We start from the raw sequence: 22682 nt of genomic DNA on the forward strand, positions 1-22682 counted from the left end.
GAGATTTATTATGATTTTTTACAAATTATTAATACAACAAACACATTTGGTGCTGATTCAGGGGAAAATCCTTTATGCAGTTTGACACATATTTGAAATACAAGACAGTGGAAGTGAACGTGGCAGAGGGCTCCTGCCCTGAAGACATTGCACCAATTTGATGACATAATTTTCCACTGAGGTTTAGCCAGTTTGTCTTTGCGCTCTACAACATCGGTGACTCCATTTCTTCCTCTCTGATGGTCACAGACCCTGCAAGGCAAACGGGGAAGGAAGGAAGAGACTTAAACTAATCTGTGTGAGACTTCTTTGCTCTGAGCGTGGCTTTTAAAAACATGCCAAGGAATGTAATGCTGCTGAGAGTAAGATGTAACTGAGAAGAACTAAACTGCCTCTGGGGAAGATAGATTCTCATGATGTATTTCCAACCACATCAGCAGTTATTTTTGCGCTGCTTTGCAACTATTTGCCAAAAAAATTGATGTTGCAACTTCAGGGTTTTTAAGTTTTTATCCTTAATCAGCACTGTAATGTTAAAAGTGATTATAAAATCACGTAACATTTTATTGTTTGCCTACTTCATGGTGAACTTTAAGCAAATTTCAGAGGCTGATTTGTACAAATGCTTCTTTTTTTCTGCCCCTTTGTGTCAGTCCAGGGTCTAAGTTGAGCTGTCCTTCTTTGAATACTGTTCTATTTAATTGAGCTCAGGAGGCAAACCATAGTTAGTGCTGAGGAACAAGTTCAGCACAATGCTGGTCTTTGTAGCTCTGAGGTTTGAAATGCAACATAGCCCAACGTGTGGGTACTTTGTGAGAGGTTTCAAAGGATCTGGGTAAATCAGTTTTGTTAGATAAAGCCAAAAACTGACAAAGGGCTCTTTGCTTATCATGAAACGCTGCAGGTAGTTTTAGTGCACCGCTGATGCAGCTGGACCGGAACCCGAGTAACCCATTGGATCAGACACCTCCTGCTGTCTAAAATTCAGTTCCTAAGTTACAAGAGAACTCAAATAGCAAAATGTGTCTTTCTGGCAGTTATTTTATGATGGGATATTGCAAATGTTTCCTTCATCTCCTCTCTGTGTGCACCTCACATCTGTGATTGACTTCACAAGTGTGGCACTCTCAGCATATGAAATCAGGTAAAACTCAGTGGGCAATGATCTCTAAATGTTCGTTTTTCCTGGGGATCTGATCAGCATAGTAAAATCCTTTCCAGTATTCTCTGAAGATTTCTATAATCCAGCAAACAACTGCAGCCTGTGCCTTTGTGGGCTGCAGTGAAACCTGCCCAGATGAATTCACACAGAGCTTCTGTAGTTTTGCAGTGAGTTATTTCCCAACATCGTAGATATGAATCATTGAAAGTAGGTCCACTTAGCTGTAGTTTCACAAGACGGGGAGAGTGATGTTTTTGAGAGCTGTGGGGTTATTCTGCATATTCTGAGTATTAAAAGCAAGAGCTTCTGAATTGTCTTTTATTCCAGGATGGGGTGTGACATCTCTCTGCTCTTTGGTGCTGCTCATGGAAGCATTTCTCCTTTTGTTCATCTTTAAGGTCCAGACAAGACATTCGCATGCTGATTTGAACTCTGAGGAGAATTATGGTTACAGCATGATACCAAAATTCCATGTGTATAATATGGGTCCTGTATAGCAGCCTTATTGGGCAGCTCTTGAGTGTTGCACTGAGTGGTACTAATGCAGGAAGGGGAGGGAGAGGGAGAATCTGTCTTGAAATATCTTGACACTCTCAGCTTGGCATCCCTATTGCTGTATTTATCAGTAGGGAGCAAGTGTAAAGGAATCTGCACATTTAGACTGTACGTTTCTCAGGGAACTGATACATGGGGAGTTTTCTGCATGGTTTCTCCCTGGGGCCTGATTTTACTCTAATATAAATGATATTTCTGTCCAAGGGCAATTTCTCACTTTGAGTTGGGTATGTTGAGACCATAAAACTGTGAAACCAAATGTAGAGGTGAGGATGAAACAACTTTAAAATTAACCTTTGCTTCACCTCTAATATTTAGAAATCCTGCCTGAAGAAATCCAGGGACAGACCTGTAGTTACCTTGCCTTGACCTCACTGGTACAGCAGACAGGGACGCTGCAGCTTTGAAACCTTGAGAACATTTCTGCCTCTAATCAGGTTGAAAGGTCAGAACTAGGGGGGTACTTACAACACCAGAAATAGCATGCTTGTGTTAACACAGGGTTTTATTGTTAGGAAAAGGAATTTTGAGCCAGAAAACACAGTCACGTGCTGAAATAACTTCAATATTCAAAGTGTGGCTTTGAGAAACATGAACCTGATTTTTTGACAACTCGTAAGGAAAATACACTTACTAAATTACTCCAGTTATTATGACATGTACACGCATTCGGGTCCTTGGAACCTCACTCCTTTCTCAAAAGTAACGAATTAAATACACAGCTTCCTTCTGTCCTCAAGATGCACTTGATTGAGTTGGCAAAGAAGGGCCCTGTGAGCATCACCTGGGATGTGTTTTTGAAGGCTTGGAATCAGTTCAGTGTGCCTTAGTGGTTCCTGTTGTCCGCTGTTGCCTGCTCAGGCTGTTTCTTTAAGGACCTTCAAATGACTGTGTCCATTCTCATGGTTTCCAAGCTGTGTTTTAAATCTCTGTGTGTTTGTTGGCAGCCCTCAGGTACCTGAGAGATTGTGTGACTCTTGCTTGGCACAGTTACGAGCTTACCGTGTACATGAAGCTGCTTCACTCCTACAGAAGTGACTGTGTACAGGGAGATGTTTGTGCTTTTAAGTAACATTCTGCTCATGTCCTGGAAGTGCTGCTGCTGGTGACTCGATTCACACACACAGCCACCGGAAAGTCACCTCAGGACCCACTAAAGCTGCTCAGCTGAGGATGTAGAGTGTATCTGGGGGAAGGAAGAGCTGTGGGTTCGCCTGCCAGGCAGCATGTTAGGTTATAGCTCTTTGTGTGACTCTGGGCTCTTTGATTGAATCCCATGTTTTTATTAAGTCAGTGCACAGAATGGGGTGAATTCACGTTGCAGCCCACAGCAGATCTGGCTACTCATGGCACAAGGAATCCTGTCCAGTACTGGGCTGAAGAAGTGATGAAAATATGTGCACATCTGTTTTCTCTGCATGTAGAGCAATCAGAAGAAGGTGAGTCACTTCAGACCTGAGTTCATGGTCACAGTGCTGGTGGATGCTCATCATTTAATGAACAGTATTTAATGGCTGCTCTTACCTTTCCTATTACAACAGCCAGACCACTAGATCTTAAGGTGGCTGTGTCCCTCAGTGGGGCTTTGCCTGTCTAACTGGGGCTCCATCTCCCTTGCTTGTGTTCTGGTTTAAAAAACTGGGCTGGATCAAAAGTCAGCAGCTGCTCCCTAGGTTTTGGAGGTGGGAAGTCCAAGCTGCTGCTCGGATTTCTGTCAGTCCAGTGGGGATGTTTCACACAGATTAGCTTGGCTGCCTGTTACACTGGGGAGGGGAGCAGCTAGAGACAATGCTGAGAGAGGTACCGAAAGCAGATCCCACACTCTGGTGTCTCTCTGCAGGGGCTGATCCTCCAGACCCATCCCTTATGGTACCACCCCTCCGTTTTGCTCACTGAGAGCTTATGGTTTTGCACTGACAATCGACTTCCAGCAGTCGCTGCCAGCCAGATGTGAGAGGAGAAAACCCATGGCCTGGCCCTCACCTCCCCACAGCCATCACTCCTGCTGCTCTCCAGCCCAGAGGTTTCCTGTGGCCACCCTGCTTTCAGCTGGAATGGAGTTAGCTTTGTTCTCAGTAGCTGCTATAGTGCTGTGCTGTGCTTTGACTGCAGGATAATACTGATAACACGAGTGGTTTTGTTACTGCTGAGCAGTGCTTGCAGAGCATCAAGGCCTTTCCTGCTTCCCACCCTACGCCACCAGTGAGGAAGCTGGGGGAGCATGAGGAATTGGGGGGACAAGGCTGGGACAGCTGACCCCAACTGACCCCACACATATTCCATACTAAATGATGTCATAGTCAGCATGTAACACTGGGGTAAGAAGGAAGTGAGGGATCACTGGGAGGGATGGTATTTGTGTTTGTAAGTAACTGTTAACATGTGACGGAGCCCTGCTCTCCTAGAGATGGCTGAACACCTGCCTGCCACAGGAAGTGGTGAATGAATTCCTTGTGTTGCTCCAGTGTGGTTTTTGCTTTACTCATTGAACTGCCTTTGTCTCAGCCCATGGATCAATCCCCATCCCACCCTGGCAGTGTGTGAGCAGCTGCTTCTGCCTTGGCTGCTGTTTGGGGTTAGACCACAACAGCGGCACTTCCCAAGATGTGCTGGAGGGTCCCTGAGCCAGCCCTGCCCTTGCCTTGGATCTGTGCCCGTGCATTAAGCCAGCATGGAGATATCAGGCACGACCTGCAGAGAAATGTGTCATAGAATCATACCGTAAAATCCCAGCCTGGTTTGGGTTGGAAGGGACCTTAAAGCTCCTCCAGCTCCAACCCCTGCCACAGGCAGGGACCCCTTCCACTGGAGCAGCTTGCTCCAAGCCCCTGTGTCCAACCTGGCCTTGAACACTGCCAGGGATGGGGCAGCCACAGCTTCTCTGGGCACCCTGTGCCAGCGCCTCAGCACCCTCACAGGGAAGAGCTTCTGCCTAAGAGCTCAGCTCAGTCTCCCCTCGGGCAGGTTCAAGCCATTCCCCTTGCCCTGTCCCTACATCCCTTGTCCCAAGCCCCTCTCCAGGTTTCCTGCAGCCCCTTTAGGCACTGGAGCTGCTCTAAGGTCTCCCCTTCAGGAGCCTTCTCTTCTCCAGGCTGCCCCAGCCCAGCTCTCTCAGCCTGGCTCCAGCAGAGCTGCTCCAGCCCTCGCAGCAGCTCTATGGCCTCCTGTGGCCTCGCCCCAACAGCTCCAGGTCCCTCTTGTGCTGCTGCCCCAGAGCTGGATCAGGGCTGCAGGGGGGGGTGTCCCCAGAGCACAGCAGAGGGGCAGGATCCCCTCCCTGAGCTGCTGCCCACGCTCTGGGGTGCAGCCCAGCATTAGTGTCTTGGCAGAGGATGTGTGTCCCCTGTGTGTGACAAGTGTCACCACTGAGTGAGAACTGTGAAACCCTGTGAGCAGGAGGGTTCCCGACCAACTCCCCATCCTGCTTCCCCATGCCATTCTGCTGGGCCAGCCCTTCAGGATGGTGGGACCATCCCAGCCGAGATCCCTGCTGTTGTGCGCGCTGCCAACATCCCGCCAGCCAACGTTTGGGTTTCCAGCCAGCGCGAGCCCTCAGGTGTATTTTGCGCACCTGCTGTTGTGTTTGTCCATAGGGAACAGGGACTCGCGCGGGGAAGCCGCCGCTCGGTGCCGGTCCCAGCGGGCTCCTGCTGCGGGCTCCGGGATCCCGCGGTGCGAAGCGGCCGGGCCGAGCCCCGGGGGGGCGGGGGTGTCGCGGGGGGCGCGGCCGGCAGAGGGCGCGGCGCGGCGGGCGCGGGCAGGGCAGGGCTGCGGCATGGAGCGGAGCCGGAGCCCGCCCCGGTACGGGTCCCTGGAGCCCACCCGGTGGCCACCAGGTGAGGGGGGGGGGGGGACACAGCCGGAACCAAACCGGCCCCGGGCACCCCCGAGCGTCGGGACCGGCGGCTTCGTCCGCCCGGCGGAGCCCAGCGCTGCTCTCCGGAGCGGCACCGGCACCGGCAGCGGGATGCGGCGGGAGGGAGGGGTGCGGGGGCAGTAGGGTCGGAGGGACGGGGTGGGTGGGTGGCAAGGGGTAGAGGATGGAGGGAAGGGACTGGGCGCGAGGAGGGAGAAGGACGGAGGGCAGGGGGGTGGCTGGAGGGAGCGGAGCGCTGCAAGGAGGGATGCAGCCCGGTCGCGGCTGGCGATGCCCGGGTGTCACCAGGAGAGCGGGGTCCCACCGCCCTTCGCTGCCTTTCCCCGTCTCTAACCGGTTCCTCCGGTACGGAACGGGGTGGACACAGGGGAGACACGGACCAGGGGGTTGGTCCTGGGCGGTCTCCGACCTTGGGGTGGGAGCAAAGAGGTGCCCAAGCTGGGCTGCGGGCAGTGTCCTGGGGAGGGGAGGCTCCTGCAGTCCTTCTGCCATGACATCCCTCCGAGGTCTTCTCTTCCTGGTACCTTATCCCCTTGCATCCAACGGGATAGGGACAGGCAGTTGGAAAGGCAGGGAAGGAACGATGGAGCAAACTCCAAGCATCCTGCTCAATACGGCTGTGGAGGGGGAAGGCTGCTCAGCTCCTTGATGAGATGCCTGAAGTTTCAGACCTTCTCCATTGTGCCTTTTAGCATGGCAATGGCTCTCCGTTCACCTCCCCCGCCTGGGAAGTGTCCCTGTGGAGACCTTGCCCTTGTGGGTCTGAGCGCTTCCACACCTGGGTTCTCTGCTCCCAGCAGCTGGGTGGCATCAGGGTGCTCCAGGGAAGGGTCCAACACTTGCTGGGCTCAGGGTGCTGGGTATGGCCTGGACATCCCTCCTCAGGTGCCTGTGAGCAGGGTTGTGGTGGCTTTTTGCTGCTTCAGTGCAGTTTTGTAAACCCCAGCTGCTGGGGGCCCTTTGTGTTAGGCAGGAACACGGCAACAGCCATTGCCTGGTCTCTGAGTGATGCTCTGTTCCTTGCTACCACCCCAGGAAACCTCAGGCCAACCCTGTGAAGCCCCGAGCAGCTTCTTGTGCTCAGGAGGTGACACAGGGCATTGTGCACACCGGGGGGGCTAAGCCCTGGTGACACCCCTGTAAGGCCCCCAGGTACCCCCCCTTGCCCTCTGGCTGTCTCACAGGGCCCGGCAGCACTGGCTATGCCAGGGGCTGCACAGACACAGCCAGAGGGATGCCCCTGCCTGCAGCGGGACAAGGATGCACATTTATCCCTGGGGCACTGGGAACTCCTGTGGTTTGCAGCTGGGATCCCTCCAAGCGGAGCAGGAACCTGTCCTCTGGGACCGCTGTGCTTGGCCAGGCATTGGTGGTCCTGGAGGCTGGTGTCTCCCGTGTGGGGCAGGGAGGGTGGTGGGGACACAGCCCCCTTTGACAGGGCAGCCCCAGTGCCGGGGGTGCGTCACCATCAGCTTGTGGAGCAGGGGCTGGCTCTGACAGGCTGGGTGCCCCCTGCCCTGCTGCTTCCTGCGGCACAGACAGTGCACGGCTGGGTTGAAGGCACCCGGGATGGAGCTCAAGGGAAGAGCTTCGACCCCTCCTCAGCACAATGTCACTCAATCACCAACTTTAATCATGAAGCAAATTGCTTGAAACTCAGCCCCGCGCTGGTGCTGCTGTGACTCATCCCAGGCGTGCTGCTGCCTGTCTAAATATTTTCACCAAAGCCATATGGAGTGGAAGACTCTGGCTATTATGCTCCTCATTAACGGTACTTGCTCCCCCTGGGCCATGTGTGATGATAAGAGCATCTCCAAGTTTCAGTTGAAGCTTCCTCCCCTTCCCTGGATTGCCAGGTTGAGATGGTGCCAGTCGGGGGTGCTTTAGGCAGCATGGGGAGGGTTTCTGTGTCTGGCTGTGCTGTTGTGTGTGCAGGTGTGGGAGCAAAGGGAGCCCTGGGCAGCGTGGCTGCACATGGGCATCATCCCTCCATCCCCAAAGGGAGACTCAGGACTGTGAGCTTGACCCCAGGTGTAATAAACCTGCCTTAATCCCTTGCTGGTGCCAGGCGCTCAGGGAGGGTGTGAGAAACCCATTTGCAGCTTTGGCAGAACCATCTCCAGTGAGATCTCTTGCCCAGCTCTCTGCTGCAGGATGTGCTATGCTCTGAGTGTCCGAACTTGCTCTTCCTGGTTGCTGGATGGTGTCGCTGGCACCACACAGGTCCATGGGCACTCAGTGCCCTCTGGTCTCACCATTGCCTCAAGAGAGCTGTCACCTGGCCCGTGCCTGTGGCTGCTGGGGTTCAGGAACTCAGCATCATCTGTATCTGCCTGCAGAAAGCATCTCCTGAGCTAGCAGGGGAGGTCAAGGGAGAATGGCTTGAACCTGCAAGAGGAGAGACTGAGCTGAGCTCTTAGGCAGAAGCTCTTCCCTGTGAGGGTGCTGAGGCGCTGGCACAGGGTGCCCAGAGAAGCTGTGGCTGCCCCATCCCTGGCAGTGCTCAAGGCCAGGTTGGACACAGGGGCTTGGAGCAAGCTGCTCCAGTGGAAGGGGTCCCTGCCCATGGCAGGGGTTGGAGCTGGAGGAGCTTTAAGGTCCCTTCAACACAAACCCATCTGGGATTCTGTGATCCCAACCAGTTGTCACTGACTGATCACATTACATGGAATCACTGAGGAATTTGGATCAGGAGGGACCTCTGGGGATATTGTGTTCAAGCCCTTGCTCAAAGCAGGCTCAGTAGATCATGTTGCTCACATCTTTCTCCAGGATGGATCCTGGACCAAAGATGGAGATCCCACAACTTCTCTGTTCCCTGTTCCAGTGTCTGAACAACCCTTCAGCCTCTTCTCTCAGTCACTCCTTGTCCATCCCATGCTCCAGTCCCTGGCCTCAATCAGATGTTCAGGTCTTGGCAGGATGACCTGTGGTCCTAGGCAGATGCCTGTTCATCACCTGTATGGATTCATTGATTTCTCTTAAGGATTAGTGGATGGCTTTGATGCAGAGGCCTCTGTGTCCCCCTACCCCAGCCTCCTGCCCCAGCACCACCACCTCTGCCCTTTGCATACACAGGTGAGGAATCCCCTCTCCCACCTGGTATGGCTTCTGCTAATGGGGATGATCAGGGAGAAGAAGCCATGCTCCACTTGTCACAAACCCCTGCGCTCACCCAGCGGGAAGCAGCTGGCTGAGAACCCCAGCCAAATTGTCTGCCACCAGTGATCAAAGATGTTCTGGGTTATTCATCCTCCCACCCAGGCCAGGAGTGACAGTCCTCCTCCCCCAGAGCCGCCCCTGTGCTCCAGGGGGGGTTAGAGCTGTCCTTGGCTAATGAAGCCTGCAGCAAGCTCGTATTTATTGGTGCATCTCTCAAATAATCAGCCCTGTTGGTTTACCCTGCTCACAGCAGCATCACTTGGAACAAGGCAGCATTTTCCCGACAGGTCTGGAGCTGCATTGAAATACAGCCTGACCTCAGGGAGTGGCTGCCTACAGGCACACGCCGGCTGTATCATCTACACCTTCACGTGTGGTGTCACCTGTGTGGTGGCCACCACCTGCAGGGACATCCTGCCCCGAGGCACTGAGTTTGGGTGCAGCAAAATCATACAGTCACAGAGAGATCCTGGGTAATGATGTGCCCAGAAATGATGCCCTGGGCAAGAGGAGCTCTGGGGTGGCAGAGCAACAGGATGCTTCGGATGAGGGACCTCAGCATCCCTGTCCCCTAGCAACCGCACTCTGGTCCCCTAGCAACCACAGCCTGGTCCTGTAGCAACCACAGTCCAGTCCCCTTAGCAACCCCCTTCAGGCCAGTAGAGACGAGGCTAAGGGAGGGTTTCTGTGCAGATCTGCAGCAGAGCCAGTGAGCAAGAGCTGAGGAAGGGCAGCGCGCATCCTGCCCTGGGCTTTGTCCAACCTGTGTGTCCATCAGGCTGTCCTGAGCCTGTCCTGTGCTGGCTCCTGAGAGCATCTCAGCAGCTCAGAATGGGGAGTGATCAAGCATTCAGCATGCTGGCATGAGCTGAACGGAGCCTTCATGGCTCAGAGAAGAGGGAGGGAATCTCCAAGTAGTCCTCATAAGTTTCTAAGCCAGAAACAGCAGAAAACTGTTCTCCAAACCAGTGACAGTAACCCAAACCACTCATATTTCCACTATAAACCCTCTCTGCTGGCAGCCTTGGAAACATACCTCACTCTGGGAAGGATTTCTCAAGCAGTTTCACATAATGGGTAGAGGACTAGTGGACACACAGTGTTTTCCCTTGTGCCTTAGTGATGCCCTGTAACCCTCAGCACTGGCCTGGGTCCCGTTTGGGATCCTCACAGCCCCACGCTCCAGCTCTGACATCTCCATTTCCCACACCTCAGCTGCCTGGAGCAGCCTGCTCCTGCAGTCAGTGCTCCCTGTCTGTGCTTTCAGCTCTCCATGCACAGGGGAGCTGCACCCTGTGAAGATCCAAAGGAAGCAGAATTTGCCCCTGGTGTTTGTGGTCTGGCTTTGCTGTAGCTGCTGAGCCCCCTCTCCCCAGCCTGTGCTGTGTGTGTATGGCAGCAGAACCAGGTTAACCTGCCTGTGGTAAACGTGCTGCTGCTTGTCAGTGATAACAAGCTCAGTGATGTCTCCCAGAGCCAGAGCAGGCTGGGAGGTGGGAGCTGGCCTGGGAGTCAAACCTCCCCTATCCCCATAGAAGGGGTCCAGAGCTCCTGTGGGATGTGCTGGCACTGTGGGAATCAGCACGGATTCCTGTGCAAATCAGTGTGAGCATCTTGTGCAAAGCAGGGGGACATCAGAGGGACACCTGTGTGTGAATCAGTGGAGATGGGGGAGGCAGAACAATAGATGGAGGATGCTGGGCTCTCATCCTGTCTGACCCTGAGCTTGCCACTCGGCTTCTCTTAAATGGAAATCACAGCTCCTTTTACCCACATTTTGCCATGAGGCTCTTGCCCTGAACAAGTGCCACCCCTTTCCCTGCCTCAGTTTCCCCGAGTGGGTTGTAGAGGTGATGCTCAGTGCTCCAGAAGATGATGAAGCTAAACTGGCCTGCTGGATACCTTGTGGGCTTTTTTCCCCTGTGAGTTGGGAAAGATGGGGGGGGGGCTTCATCCATCCTATGATGGAAGGAGAGCAGCTGTAGGAGCTTCACCTCCATGACTCCTCAGCTTGTGCTGTATGGGCACAGCATTTGCTCCTGGCACAGTCTGGAGGATGGTGCACACAGAGGCTCATGGCTCTGTGCTGGAAATGCCTGAGGCTTGAAGGAGATGTTCCTGCCCTTCCCTCCAGCAGCTTTTAGCCCCTTGTCCCCCTGCCCAGCACTGGTGTGAGCGGGGTGTGCTGCAAAGCAGCACCAGCAGGTGAAATGCTGCTTGTTTCTAAGGCTCAGAGAGCTGCTGGCCTCTGGGGTCCTCTTTCCTGCAGGCACTTCATGCACATTGCATGTGTGTGTGGAGCTGTGCTCAGTGGGACGAGCTGGCTGTGACCTAATGCAGCCATGAGCAGAGCAGTGCCAGTGCCCAGCTCATGCAGAGCACGATCAAACCAAACCCAGTCCCAGCAGCTCAATGCCTTTGCTTACACTGGTGACCTTCCATGTGCTTGTTGGGCTGTCTCCTCTTGCAGCACCCACAGGGTATCAAGAAGCCTGCTTAGTGCACATGCTTGGTGGTTTTGCTGGCCTGGGGCTTGCAGGGGGTCCCATGCTAGCTGCGTGGTCCCACTCTGTCCTCAGCACCCATCTGAGGTCTCCTGCTGTCTAACGTGACTCCTGTTCCCTTTGCAGAGGATGAGATTGTCTCCATGGCTGACTCAACCACCACCATTGATGACATCGAAGGGGAGCTCTTCAAAATCGAGCGGATCAGGGAGATCCTGGTGAGGAGGGAGTCAGAGCTGCGGTACATGTGAGTACCTGATCCCTTCGCAGGGTCCCCCAGCACCTTCTGCCTGCCCCATCAAGCATGGAGCATCCCAGGGGTGGAAAGAGCTGAGGCTGCTTTCCACCTTGTTCCCACCTGGAGCTGCAACCTCTCCTGCTTCTCTGGCCTTGCTCTTGGAAGGGGCTTCAACAGGTCCCTGTTACAAAGCTGCCACTGATGCTATGATGATTTGAGCCAGCCTGTTTCTAAGCAAACAGAGTTTATGGCAGAGGCCAAACTACACTGAATGTTCCCATATTCAACCATGAGCACCTCATCTTCCTAGTGGCTCCATACTCTGCCTCAGTGCGTGGCTCTTGGGCTGGGCTTGGGAATGGACCTGAGGTTTGGGGGCAGCACACAGATCTGTGCTGCTGAACAGCCACACAACCACAGTTTTCTCTCCCCATAGCGAAGTAATACACATCCTCCCAGCTCCTCTGTTCCTCGTCCATCCCCCGAGTGCTGGAGTCAGCAGCACACAGTGGGGCTGGAACAGTACTGGTGCCTGATGCCTGTCTCCATGTCGCATCCTGCTCTCTGCTCCCAGCACAGCTGGGGAAGGGTTTTCTCTAGGGTCTATTTCAATAATCAAAGCAGATACAGAACATTTTCCCTGGGTATATTGGGAAATGTTATGGTTTGGGAGGAAAAGGACAGCAGTCCACAGTCTGGGTTGATGAAGCTTTTTAATGCCACTACATTGCTATAGTCAGCCCAGTCCTGAGATCCCGTGCTGGCAGTTCAACAAAAAGCCTGGGATTCTTACTGGGAATGGCAAAGATCGTATTTCCTGGGCTGCAGCACTTGATATGTGCTTTGTTAATGTGCCTGCATCCCCACTGGTACCTGCACTAAGGGGTCACCAAAGCCTGAAGTGCCTGTGTAAAGCCACTGCCTGGGGAAGCCGAGAGCTGGTTTAGAGGCTCAGGCTTGGAGCGATGATGTCTTGGAGGCACAGTTCCCCGCGAATGTATTGTTGAAAAGGACTTTTGGGAATCACAGGAAGTGTTATCCTCAAATGCTTTCCAATGCAGTCGGTGCCTAAACCTCACAGGTGCTGTCACACCTCTACATCTCCCACCTTTCCTATCCCTTTATTTGTTTTCTTTCTTGGCCAGCACCTGGAAAGCAAGAGGAAATCGCCCACAGTGACCACACACCGGGGTGGGCATGCAGGAGGAGATCGCTGGGAAGTCTGGGAATGCCAGGATGATGTCTGGGTGGTTTGGAGGCGCTGTGGGGAGCTTGAGCATTGGCTCTGCAGAGCACAGCAGTGGGGAGGAGTGTGGGAAGGGCTGAGGGCTTCCCTGGGCATCACTGCTGGAGGAGAGAGATCCCAGATCTGGCTCTGCAGGACAGGGATTAAAAGTATGGGAGCTGGGGCAGCAAGGGCTTTATATTTATCCAACAGGGGAAAATATTGATGTTTGGGATGTCTGGACTGTGGGGAGATGGACGTCCCCTCTGGTTGCTGAGGAGTGATCCACCTGGTCAGTCAATCGTGATCACGATCAGTGTTTTCTTCTTGATGGAAACACCAGACTAAAGCTTTCCAGCGTTTCTGGGATGTCTGTGCTCTGGGAAACAACAAAGCTCCAGGTAGTTCCCCTTTCATAGGGCAAAAAGAAGGGTCTGATTCCTGTGTCAGACTCAGCTCCACACCTCACCTGCTCAGTGCTCTGGTCAGCTCCCTGGGACATGCAGGGCTGCCATGGCTATGGCTGAGCCTGCAGTGAGTTTTATCCCCAGTGGCGGAAGGAATCTCAGCTCCAGCAGCAGCCTCCTGGGTGCTGGTCTTTGCAGCTTTATTGAACTGAGAGTGCTCATGATTGCCCATTTATTATTCTCATGATCAGTTTTCACAGCATTAAATTCCAGTTTAATGTTAATAATATTCCAGTTGCCATTTGATTGCTTTCATTTTAGTATCACCAGCAGTCAGCCTGTTGCCCATGTGTCCTGTGCGGACCCGGTTGGTGCTCCTTGTACAAGCTCAGGGCTTGGCCACCATGGCACTATGAGCAGGCAATAAAAGGCCAAACACACCTCTCCTTCTCCACATGCAGTTCACAGACATTGGCTTGATGTGGTAGGCAAACAAAGGAAGACACTGTCAGATGGAGCAGAAATCTGACAGAGCTAAGAGGAAGTCTTCTCCCCTGCCTGAGCAGTATCTCACAGGGTCCCTCTTTAAGGACCTAAAGTCTCTTTATTTTCCCTTCCCTTACTGATACCTCTGGTGTCCTCTGCTCAGCTGGTAAAGCTGCAGCTTCAAGTAGCTCCAACAAATGACTCATCCCAGAAGGGGTGGATGCTGTGACTCAGTGGAAGGACCAGCAGGATTATTGAAGACGCAGACAGGGCTTTTACTACCATGTACTTCAAAAGGCAGCAGAGGCGCATCTGTTCGAGGTGACATCAGCTCATAAGTCCGTTATCACAGCAGCAGCTTTTCCTAATCTTCCCAGAGAGGGGTAGTGTGTGAAGAGCACCAGGAGGGCTCAGAGCAGAAGGAAAAGCACCAGGTGGTTGGTCTTGTCATGGAGATGTGGATGGCCAATGTTGGCCCCAGGCTGACGTGACCTCAGAGACTGCTGGAAGGGCAGGAGGGGCTGGGCAGCCCTTGGTTTGTGCTGACATTTGAAAAGAGCCCATTCTGACCAGTGTCTCGCTGCTGTGTGTGGTTTGAGCTGGAGGTGGTTTCACTGCCTGCAGCCCCAGCTGCTGTTGACATGCCCTTGTTTCCCAGTGGACACTGCAGCATTCACACCATTCCCTCCTCTGCTGCGGGTCCTTTTCCTACCTTTTTCTGGTTCTGCAGTAAGGCAGCATGAAAACGACACATCTTTACTGGGGCAGCAGCTCCTCCTTGCTGTTGTGTTTTGCTGTTTGGGGATAATTGTTTAGGAGAAGGAGAAACCCAGCTGCTGTTGTGTGGTGGATGTGCCAGGTTTCATCAGAGCAATGAAACCTTTTCTTTGCCAACAACCAGTGGCACAACCCACGTAGCTCTACCAACAGCTCGGAGATGAAGTTCCATTTCCCATGGAAATCTCTGCTCCCCACTTCACTGCCTTCCAGTGCTGGTCGGGTGCTCCTCTGGAGCTTCTGACCCTTTCCTCTCTCAGTGGTTCCCTTTGTGTCTCTGCAGGATGGATGACATTCAGCTTTGTAAGGAAATCAGCCGGCTGAAACAGGAGCTCCAACAGCTCATTGCGCTTCCAGGTACGGCTCCGTAAGGCTCGGGAGAGCTGCACCCTGCTGCTGCGTTTCCATCAAACACAAGAAGCTCTTGAAGGGCTCCCACCCCAGGGTGCTCCAGAGGTGCTGCTGCTGCAGGCAGGGTGTGAGCCTCAAAGAACATGGGTGTCTGAAACAAGAAAGGAGAAAAACCATGAGTCCCTTGAGGGTGAGCATTGGTCTGGTCCAGGAGGAAGACAGGAGGTGAGGGAGGTGCAGTGAATGCTGGCACAGTGGGGCCTGCCGTGTGCACTGAGGAGGATTAAGACCAGGAGACATTGTCAGAGCACACCATGGAGAGGCCTCTCTGGAGGTAGCAGGAGGAGATGCCTTCAGAGGCCTGAAGTACATGAAAAGCCATGGATTCTTCCTGTGGCCATGTCAGACCTGAGTGTCAGTGATGGGGCAGGGAAGGATTCCTGGGTGCAGCAGTAGGATGGGTGCTAGGGAGGTGTCACGCCTAAAGGGCTTGATGATGTCCCTGATTTAGGGGAATTCATCATTGACATTGAAAAGAGGCAAAAAATCCAGGGCAACCTGGATGAAAACTTCAGCTGAGAGGAAATGCTGCTTTTGTCACCCCCTTTATCATGAGCAGTGAAGTCAGTGTTCCTGTCAGAGCAATCCTTGTCCCTTCACAGACCAGGAAAGGTCAAACCTCATTTTTCTAAAGGATCCCACTCAGACGCAGTATTGAGAGGAAAGCACATCCGAACAGCTCAGGGTTTGAATGAGGAGGAACAAGAAAGGCTTCCCTCCAAGCTGTGTCCATCAGCTATGCCTCCTCCTAGAGCATCCTCATTCATCCCCCAGTAAGCACTTTAGGTTCATTTTCAGAACCAGGTGGGAGACATATCCCTGTTTATTTGTACCTATCCAAGCATTAACATTTGGCCCTCAGTTATCTCCAGCACAAGCCTCTCTCTGAAGATGCTGCACTCACTGAGACCAGTGAGTGTGTAGAGGGGGCAATGCCTGGATGCAGACAAGGGACCAGCTGTGCACATCTGTTTCCCAGAGCAGCAGCTCAGCTCATAGGTTCTATACCGAAGGTTATCCTGAAGCCAAGAGTGGCAAGAAACCTTGACTCTTTCTAAGGCCATAGTGCCGCTATGATGTGTGTGCTTCTGATTCTTCAGCACACGTTTAGAGCTCAACTGCTACTTAATATGCAGGTCTTGATTCATTTACTACAACCTGGCTGCATCCAGAGGGAGGTTCAGAAGGGAGGAGAGGATTCTGCCATGAAAATTGGAGCTGCCTGTGAAGTGTAAACCCGAATCTCATGTGAGCTTTTAATCAAAGACCTTCTAGTTCATAAGACAAGACTTGACCTAAATGCTGGCTCAGGACCAGAGATAAACTTGGCCTTTTCTAAAGCTGGAGAAATGTGGCTGGCTTCCCCTCATCTGCTTCGTCTTTCATTTCTATCCTTTTTTAGCACTCCCAGATTCAGATCAGAGCAGAAACGCTGCTTGCATCAGGGATGCTCTTTTTGTCTTCTTTACAACTTGACTCAGCTCAGACTGTGCTGGAAAAATCCTGCACATCACTGGTGTGGTGGGACTGTGGCAGCAGATTGTCTGTAACAATGGGCACTGAACCTTGGTTCAGATAAAGACTGAAACACGTCAGGGCTTACTCAGAGCTCAGCCAGACCTGTGGCTTGAAACCTCACCAGACCAAGGTGCCTTTCCTGATTCAGAGTGATACCATGGTCACAATGGGCTCTGACATCAGCAAGTCAGGAAAAGAAGTGTGCTGTTTACGCAGTGGGTATGTGAACACTGACATGCAGTAACTCAGGGCTGCAGACTGTTAATGAACCCCAAGGAGATGGTGTGTTTGTGTGCAGCCCCAAGTTGCTGATTCGTGTGGCATCCAAACAACACTGTGAAGTGCTCCTATTCCTGCCAGGCAGGTGGAGCACAGAGGCAGTGCCCATAGTCAGGAGACTCTGGATTAACTCTTCATGGTAGAAGATCATCAGCCCAGACCTCAGTCCAGATTTCTCTGCCTGGAAGCTTGAGCTTACTCCCTGCACAAGACAATGATTGTAGGAGAAACCTTTGTTTGCTGGGGACGTTCCTAACAACGTGATGATTATGAGAAGTTCTTCCTACTCAGAGCCCTGCAGCAGCACCTCTGATCAATACGTAGCAGACTTTAAACTACAAATCAATACATAGTTTAGGTAACTGCTGAGACCCAGCCTACAGAGTTTGCTCCACACTGAATTTCTCCATTATTGTTTAGCTGAAGGAAGACTGGAGATGGATCCATCCTGGGCTGGATTGATTTTGGAGCCAGCTGCTGAATTCAGAAATGGTATTAAATAGCTGCAGCACAGATGGTTATAGTTTCCACCTAAGGTAGCTTTCTATTTGTATTCAACACTCCTTAGCCCTATCTCTATCATCTTCACGTATGCCACTTTACCATTATGTTCCAATTTATATAGGACATGACTTCATAGCGATGTGAGTTTCCAGGTCCTCACTAACTCACTGCCCAGACATGTGGCACAAGTGAGTCCCACCATGCTCAAGGTAGCTCAGTCTGAGGGTTCAAGTGACAACCAAGGCTAACACATTCATAGCCAGGCAGGCACCTGCGTTCAGCCTTGGGGTGGGAATGGGGCTGACAGTGGTTTGGAAGGTCAGATGTAAAGGATGAGCTCACCGGGACCATGTTTAGCTAAGGGAATAAGGCTCAAAGCCTGTGGATCATACTGGTTTTCATGTCTCTGTAGGTGTGTGCTAAGAGGTGGGATGGGTGTTCGCGAAGCACCAGGGCATTGTTGGTAATTCCCTATAATCCTCAGGCCCTGGCTGGATTCTCAGCCACATGGAAGATGTGGCTCGGGGATCTCTGGATCCAGACACAGCTCAGGGCCAAGGGTTGTGCTGGCATGGGAAATGTGGGGTGAGCACATCCCGGGTGAAGGATGACATCCGAGTCTGGCATTTCTGAGCTCCTTCCAACTGGTACCCGGCCTTCCCTGCAGCACAGGGTGAAGGCCCCGGGGGAGCTGTGGTTGTGGAGCACACGCTGTTGAGGGCTCCTCTGCAGAGCTCAGCTGCATCTTGCAGTGCAGTGAAAATTCATGGGAGAAGCTAAAACTTCCCAGTGTGATGGCACCAAACCTGACCCCTCCCAGCCAGGGCGGTTTGGGATGCTTATATCTGCATCCAGGTGCTTACCTTGGGTTGGCTTTTCCCCCTGCACTCGTATCTGTTCCAGGGTTAAGCAGGAGCAGAACGAGCTTTGCCTTGGCACGGGTGGGATGGCCCCTGTATGTGTGTTAAATGTGTTCCCTGTGCTGCAGAGAATGAGAAGTCCAACGAGGAGAAGCAGAAGGAAGAGGAGCTGGTGCAGCAGATACACAAGCTGGTGGAAACACGGGATTTCCTGGTGGATGATGTGGAGTTTGAGAGGCTCAGGTAGCTGGATGCAGTTGATTCCTTTGCGCTGAGGACAGTGCAGTCTGTCCTCTGCTCTGCACCGTCCCATGCTCCTCTTGCCTTGCTGGCTCTTCCTGAGTGGTAACCAATCTCTTTGTGACAGGGAAAGGGAAGAAGACAAGGAAATGGCAGAGTTCTTGCAAAGTAAGCTCTCCAAAAGCTACCTCCAGAAAACAAGTAGGTGGTTGATGAGTTTTATTCCTTTCATTGAACCTCCCTGACAGTCTCTCCCCTTCCCTAAGCACTCTGGCTCCAAGATTTCATTGCTCTTCATGGGGCCAGCTTACCTGGAGGCCATCTCTTGCTAGAGGAGGGTGTGGGGAAGTGGCATCTGAGGGGAGCTGGTGCCTGAGATCCCATTGTGGCAACATCCTGAATCAGTTCAGAAGTTATGCTTCTATTTCCCTCCTGGCATTTCCCAGCCATCACATCCTATGAGAATGGGAATAGGTTCTTTTCTGGCTGATACACTTCATCTGACAGTTTCCAAAAAAGCTCCTTACATTTCATCACACCATTACCTAAGGTCACAAGCTGTGGTATCCATCCAGTCCTACCCTCTTCATGGCCTCTGATGGCTGTGCCTTCATCATCACTGCAGGAACACCCTTCCCAGCATGGTGGGAGGCTTTTCCAGTTCAGGGTCCCTGTGACTGTGTCCCACCTGTGGATACCTACGAAGCATGGATGGTGATGTGCTTCCTGGATGCAGGAGCTCATGTCCAGCTGTGGAGCTGAGGAGGGTCAGCATCTTAGCCTTGGAAAGAGCTCTAGGAAGCAGTGATGGGCACGTACCCTCACCATCAAGCACACATTGATTCCTCTTTCCACAGCTCCTGCCAAAGAGAAGAAGATGACTTCCCGGGGGCAGCAAACCTCTGCACCTTATGTGACCAAGACGGGCCTCACCCTGCTCAAGGAGTGCTGTGGCTTCACCTGCTCCATCATGTAGGCCACCCCCAGCCCCTCTGCACAGGACAGGACCATGGTAGTATACACATCCTGGGAAGCTGGGCTGGGCAAAAGGGGCTTCCTTGGAGTGCTGACATGGCCACGATCCTGTGAGTGGATGGTGACCCACACATGTGCCCATGGAGGGGCTGCCATCACATCCCAACTGTAACACGGGTGAGGTGAAATTACAGCACCATGAATGTGAGTCCAGACCTTAGAGCTCATCGCAGGGCAGCTGGTGAGGAGCTCCCACCTTCCTCCAAGCCTGGGCTTCACCCACTGGGTGATGAGCATGACCAAGCTGAGCTGTAGGTCCTGACTGTGTGACAAGCACTGTGTAAGAGGAAGATGATGGGAAGGGGGTCCAGTGGGTTGTACTCACTGTGGGAGGGTGCATCTCGTCCTTCATATCACTGGAGACTCTTATAGCTGGTCTGACACCCAAGAGTTGGTCTCATTGGCATTAGGTGCTCTATAAAGCAGGGTTGTCTCCCTAGCCACTAGAGAAGGGAGGCATCAGGGGGATCCCATGCTTGCAGCCCATGGTTTGCTACCTCTCACTTTTCCTCCCCAGGTCTCCAGCCAGAGTCCACAGCCTGCTCTCCTCTGAGGGTTTCAATTTCCTGTCCTTGTTCATGCTTCCCACTGCAGCACCACCACTGAAGAGACTTCCCAAGCAGGCTGCTGCAAGCTTGAATGATGGCATGTGTCCTTGGTGCCATGGCAGTGGTTGTCCCCTCCATGACTTCACACAAACACCGAATTCCACCCGAGCTCAGCTTGGAAGAGGTGTGTGCAGCAGCAGCAAGCGAGGCCATGATGAAGAGCACCAGTACAGTCCTGCATATGCACAGAGTGATAAAGCATTGGAGAACATCATGCTCTGCCATCCAAGACACGCTGTGGCCACAGATGATGTCTCATCCTTGGCCTTGTGCCACCTTGTGCGTCTATGGGTGATTCCTGAGGACTCTCGGTGGGGAATGTCTCTGGTCTGGGTTTTGTTGTGTTTGCATCAGTTTTATTGCAAGGTGCTCTATAGCTCTGGGTAGAGCTGAGCAAAGCGTGAAGGATGCTCCCCAGAGCTGGCTGAATGAAGGGCTAATTCCTGTGATGTTCTCACCTGAGCACAGACCTGGTGTGTTGAGCTCTGGGCACATGAGCTGCTTTCCCCACCTCACTAAGATGGATTCGGTTTTCAGCTCTAAGAAAAAGGAGGAAATCAGAGCAAAAGAGAAGGGAGAAAAATACGGAACGGGGCAGTAGGACAGGAAAACCAAAGAGGAGCCTGGAAATGTGCCAGGGGAAGGTGGAGAGACACTTTCACTGCCAAGAGGGCATGCAGTCCTGCCCTCCAGTGCCCCAGCCAGCGCCTCTGGCCTTGGGACCATGAGCGGGACATAAAGCCCTGTGCCAAAGCCTCATGGCACCCTGAAGCCACCCACTGTCTCAGTTCCCATTGTCCCTTCTGAGCATCACCCTGTGTTGAGGTGGCGCAGCCAGAGCTGCTGATGCCCATCATGGCAGGACAGGGGCTCTCCTCCCTGGGTGTGAAGGCCTCTCACACCTCTCCCCCTGCCTGTCCTTCTGCTCCATAGGCTGCTATGGCTTCACTGGGTGTTCTGGGGTGGGCTCCCATTTGGGTGGCTGCCCAAAAGGTCTGGGTGCCCTCTGGCCGAAAGGCTCCAGCTCAGTCTTTCTGCAGCTTGCTGTAAGGTGTTGAGATGGTGCTCAACACTGCCCATCATGTCGATGCCAGTGAGATGGCCACAACCTATTTGGCCCTTTCCCTTTCACCTGATAGCACATTTGTACTTTTAAAACACAATACAGGTGGGATCCTTCCTAGTGCAGTGCCATGAGCAGGTCCAAGTCCCTCCTGAATGTCTTCATCAGCACTGCCAGGAAACGCAGTGTGTTGGAACCTGCTCTCCAGCCTGCGCAGGGGGGTTTCCACTCACTTGTCCTTCTTGAGCAATCTCCTCCTCATATAGCTCTTACCAGCAGCCAGAACAGTCCACAAACTAAACCAGTCCTTCTGCACAAATTGTCCCTCTGCTCTATTGCATACACACCAGGCTGCGAGATCCAAGTGGGCCAACACAACACCTGGTCACCTCCAGCAAACCTGACCCCACTTTGGCTTGTGTCACCTCTGAGTCCCTGCATCGTTCTCAGTCTGAACCTGCTGACTTTGTGCTGCTCATTGTTAATGTCCTACAGCATCCTGCGGCCACCATCTGACGGTTCCTGGCGCTCTCCTTGTGTGGTGGAGGCTTTGGGAGCCTCCTGTACATCACAGGGGCAAACTAAGCCACAGGGAACTCCCCTCTGCTTTGCCAACCCTGTGTAGTCGAGTGAGGTGCAGTACATGGGGCTGTTGTCCAGCCAGGGATGCTTGGACATCGTTGGTAGCATCCATCCTGGAGGTGGTGGCACAGCTGAGGCCACTCCCTGCTCGCACAGAAACTGTCCAGTGATTGCTTTGCTTGGTCCTTCTACAGTCATGTGTGTGGTGCAATGTAAGGGTTTGCTTGGAGCCACACAGAGCAAAGGCTCCAGACCTAGAAGCCCTCCCCTCACTGTCCTTGCCTCCCCCAGGAAGGGTGGGCAGCTAGAACAGTTTGGTTGGTTGCACCAAGAGGGAGCTAAAGAAGAAGAGCCCTTGATTCAGAGCTTGCTCCTCTAATTCATCCCTACCTCCAACCCGTAAGACCCCAAGACCCAGACTTCAGCTGAGCAGTGCTTGGGCAGGCAGGAGGATGGCTGGGGGCACATGGGCAAGGTCCTCGCCTGGTTTGTTCTGTGTTTGTGTGGCTGGTCATGGAGAAGGAGACAGGCTTCTGTCCTGGTCGTACAATACCATTTGGCCTGTACTTTAACCCATGGCAAAGGTGTGCAGCACACGGGAGCGACACTGTTTCATGTGCATTGATTTAAACCCAAACAAATAAATGTCTGTTGAAAGCTTGGTTTGGAGGTATTTTCCCTGCCTGGGACCTCTGCAGAGGCTGTGTCACAGCAGGGTGGTTGAAGTGGAACAAACAATATCCTAAAGAGTCAGGTTGACTTTGGAGCTCCCTGGTATGGTGGTGGTACAGAGCAGCTCCTGCTGCTGCAGCAGGATTCCCAACCCGACCTGACATTTCACTTCTGGGCCAGGATGAAAAACCTTTGGAAAGGTAAAAAACAGCCTCCCTGGGTTTGTATCCTTTATTTGTCAGTATATTGATATTTTGGTTCACTGATAACAGCCTTCTGTCCTCACCAAGCCTCAGTGGTACCATTTATAGGCAGGTTGTGGAACATCAAATGTCTTAAAGCACTTTGCTTAATGGAGCACTGAAGGGTGCCTGGCTGCACCACCTCTTCTCTTGGTCTCCCAGCTCTTCCCTCCTGTATCCCACCCTCGAGGAGCTCCAGAGCAGGGCAGGCAGCCTGCACACTGCAGGGCCTTTGGTGGTGACTAAAGAACACCTCATGGTGCACATGCTGCGGA

General features: G+C 52.8%; 1 protein-coding gene across 2 annotated transcripts; it reads left to right on the forward strand.

The window, feature by feature from the left end:
* The first annotated feature begins 5446 nt into the window (after positions 1–5446).
* LOC133215777 (bMERB domain-containing protein 1-like) lies at positions 5447–21456 on the forward strand. Of its 2 annotated transcripts, none has more exons than XM_061360006.1 (7): positions 5447–5553; positions 11387–11507; positions 14677–14750; positions 18094–18208; positions 18333–18406; positions 19063–19217; positions 19758–21456. In XM_061360006.1, the coding sequence occupies exons 1-6, from the start codon at positions 5493–5495 to the stop codon at positions 19179–19181; spliced, it is 564 nt and encodes a 187-aa protein (XP_061215990.1). In that variant the 5' UTR covers positions 5447–5492; the 3' UTR covers positions 19182–19217; positions 19758–21456. The 2 variants fall into 2 exon arrangements, with proteins under 2 accessions (XP_061215990.1, XP_061215991.1); XM_061360007.1 differs by having other exon boundaries at positions 18333–18373.
* The last annotated feature ends 1226 nt before the right edge of the window (positions 21457–22682 follow it).

Source organism: Neopsephotus bourkii, unplaced genomic scaffold (assembly GCF_033783945.1).
Source record: "Neopsephotus bourkii isolate Nb327-2 ecotype Australia unplaced genomic scaffold, CSIRO-AGI_Nbou_v1 NB_1003, whole genome shotgun sequence".
In the NCBI taxonomy this organism is placed as follows: Eukaryota; Metazoa; Chordata; class Aves; order Psittaciformes; family Psittacidae; genus Neopsephotus; species Neopsephotus bourkii.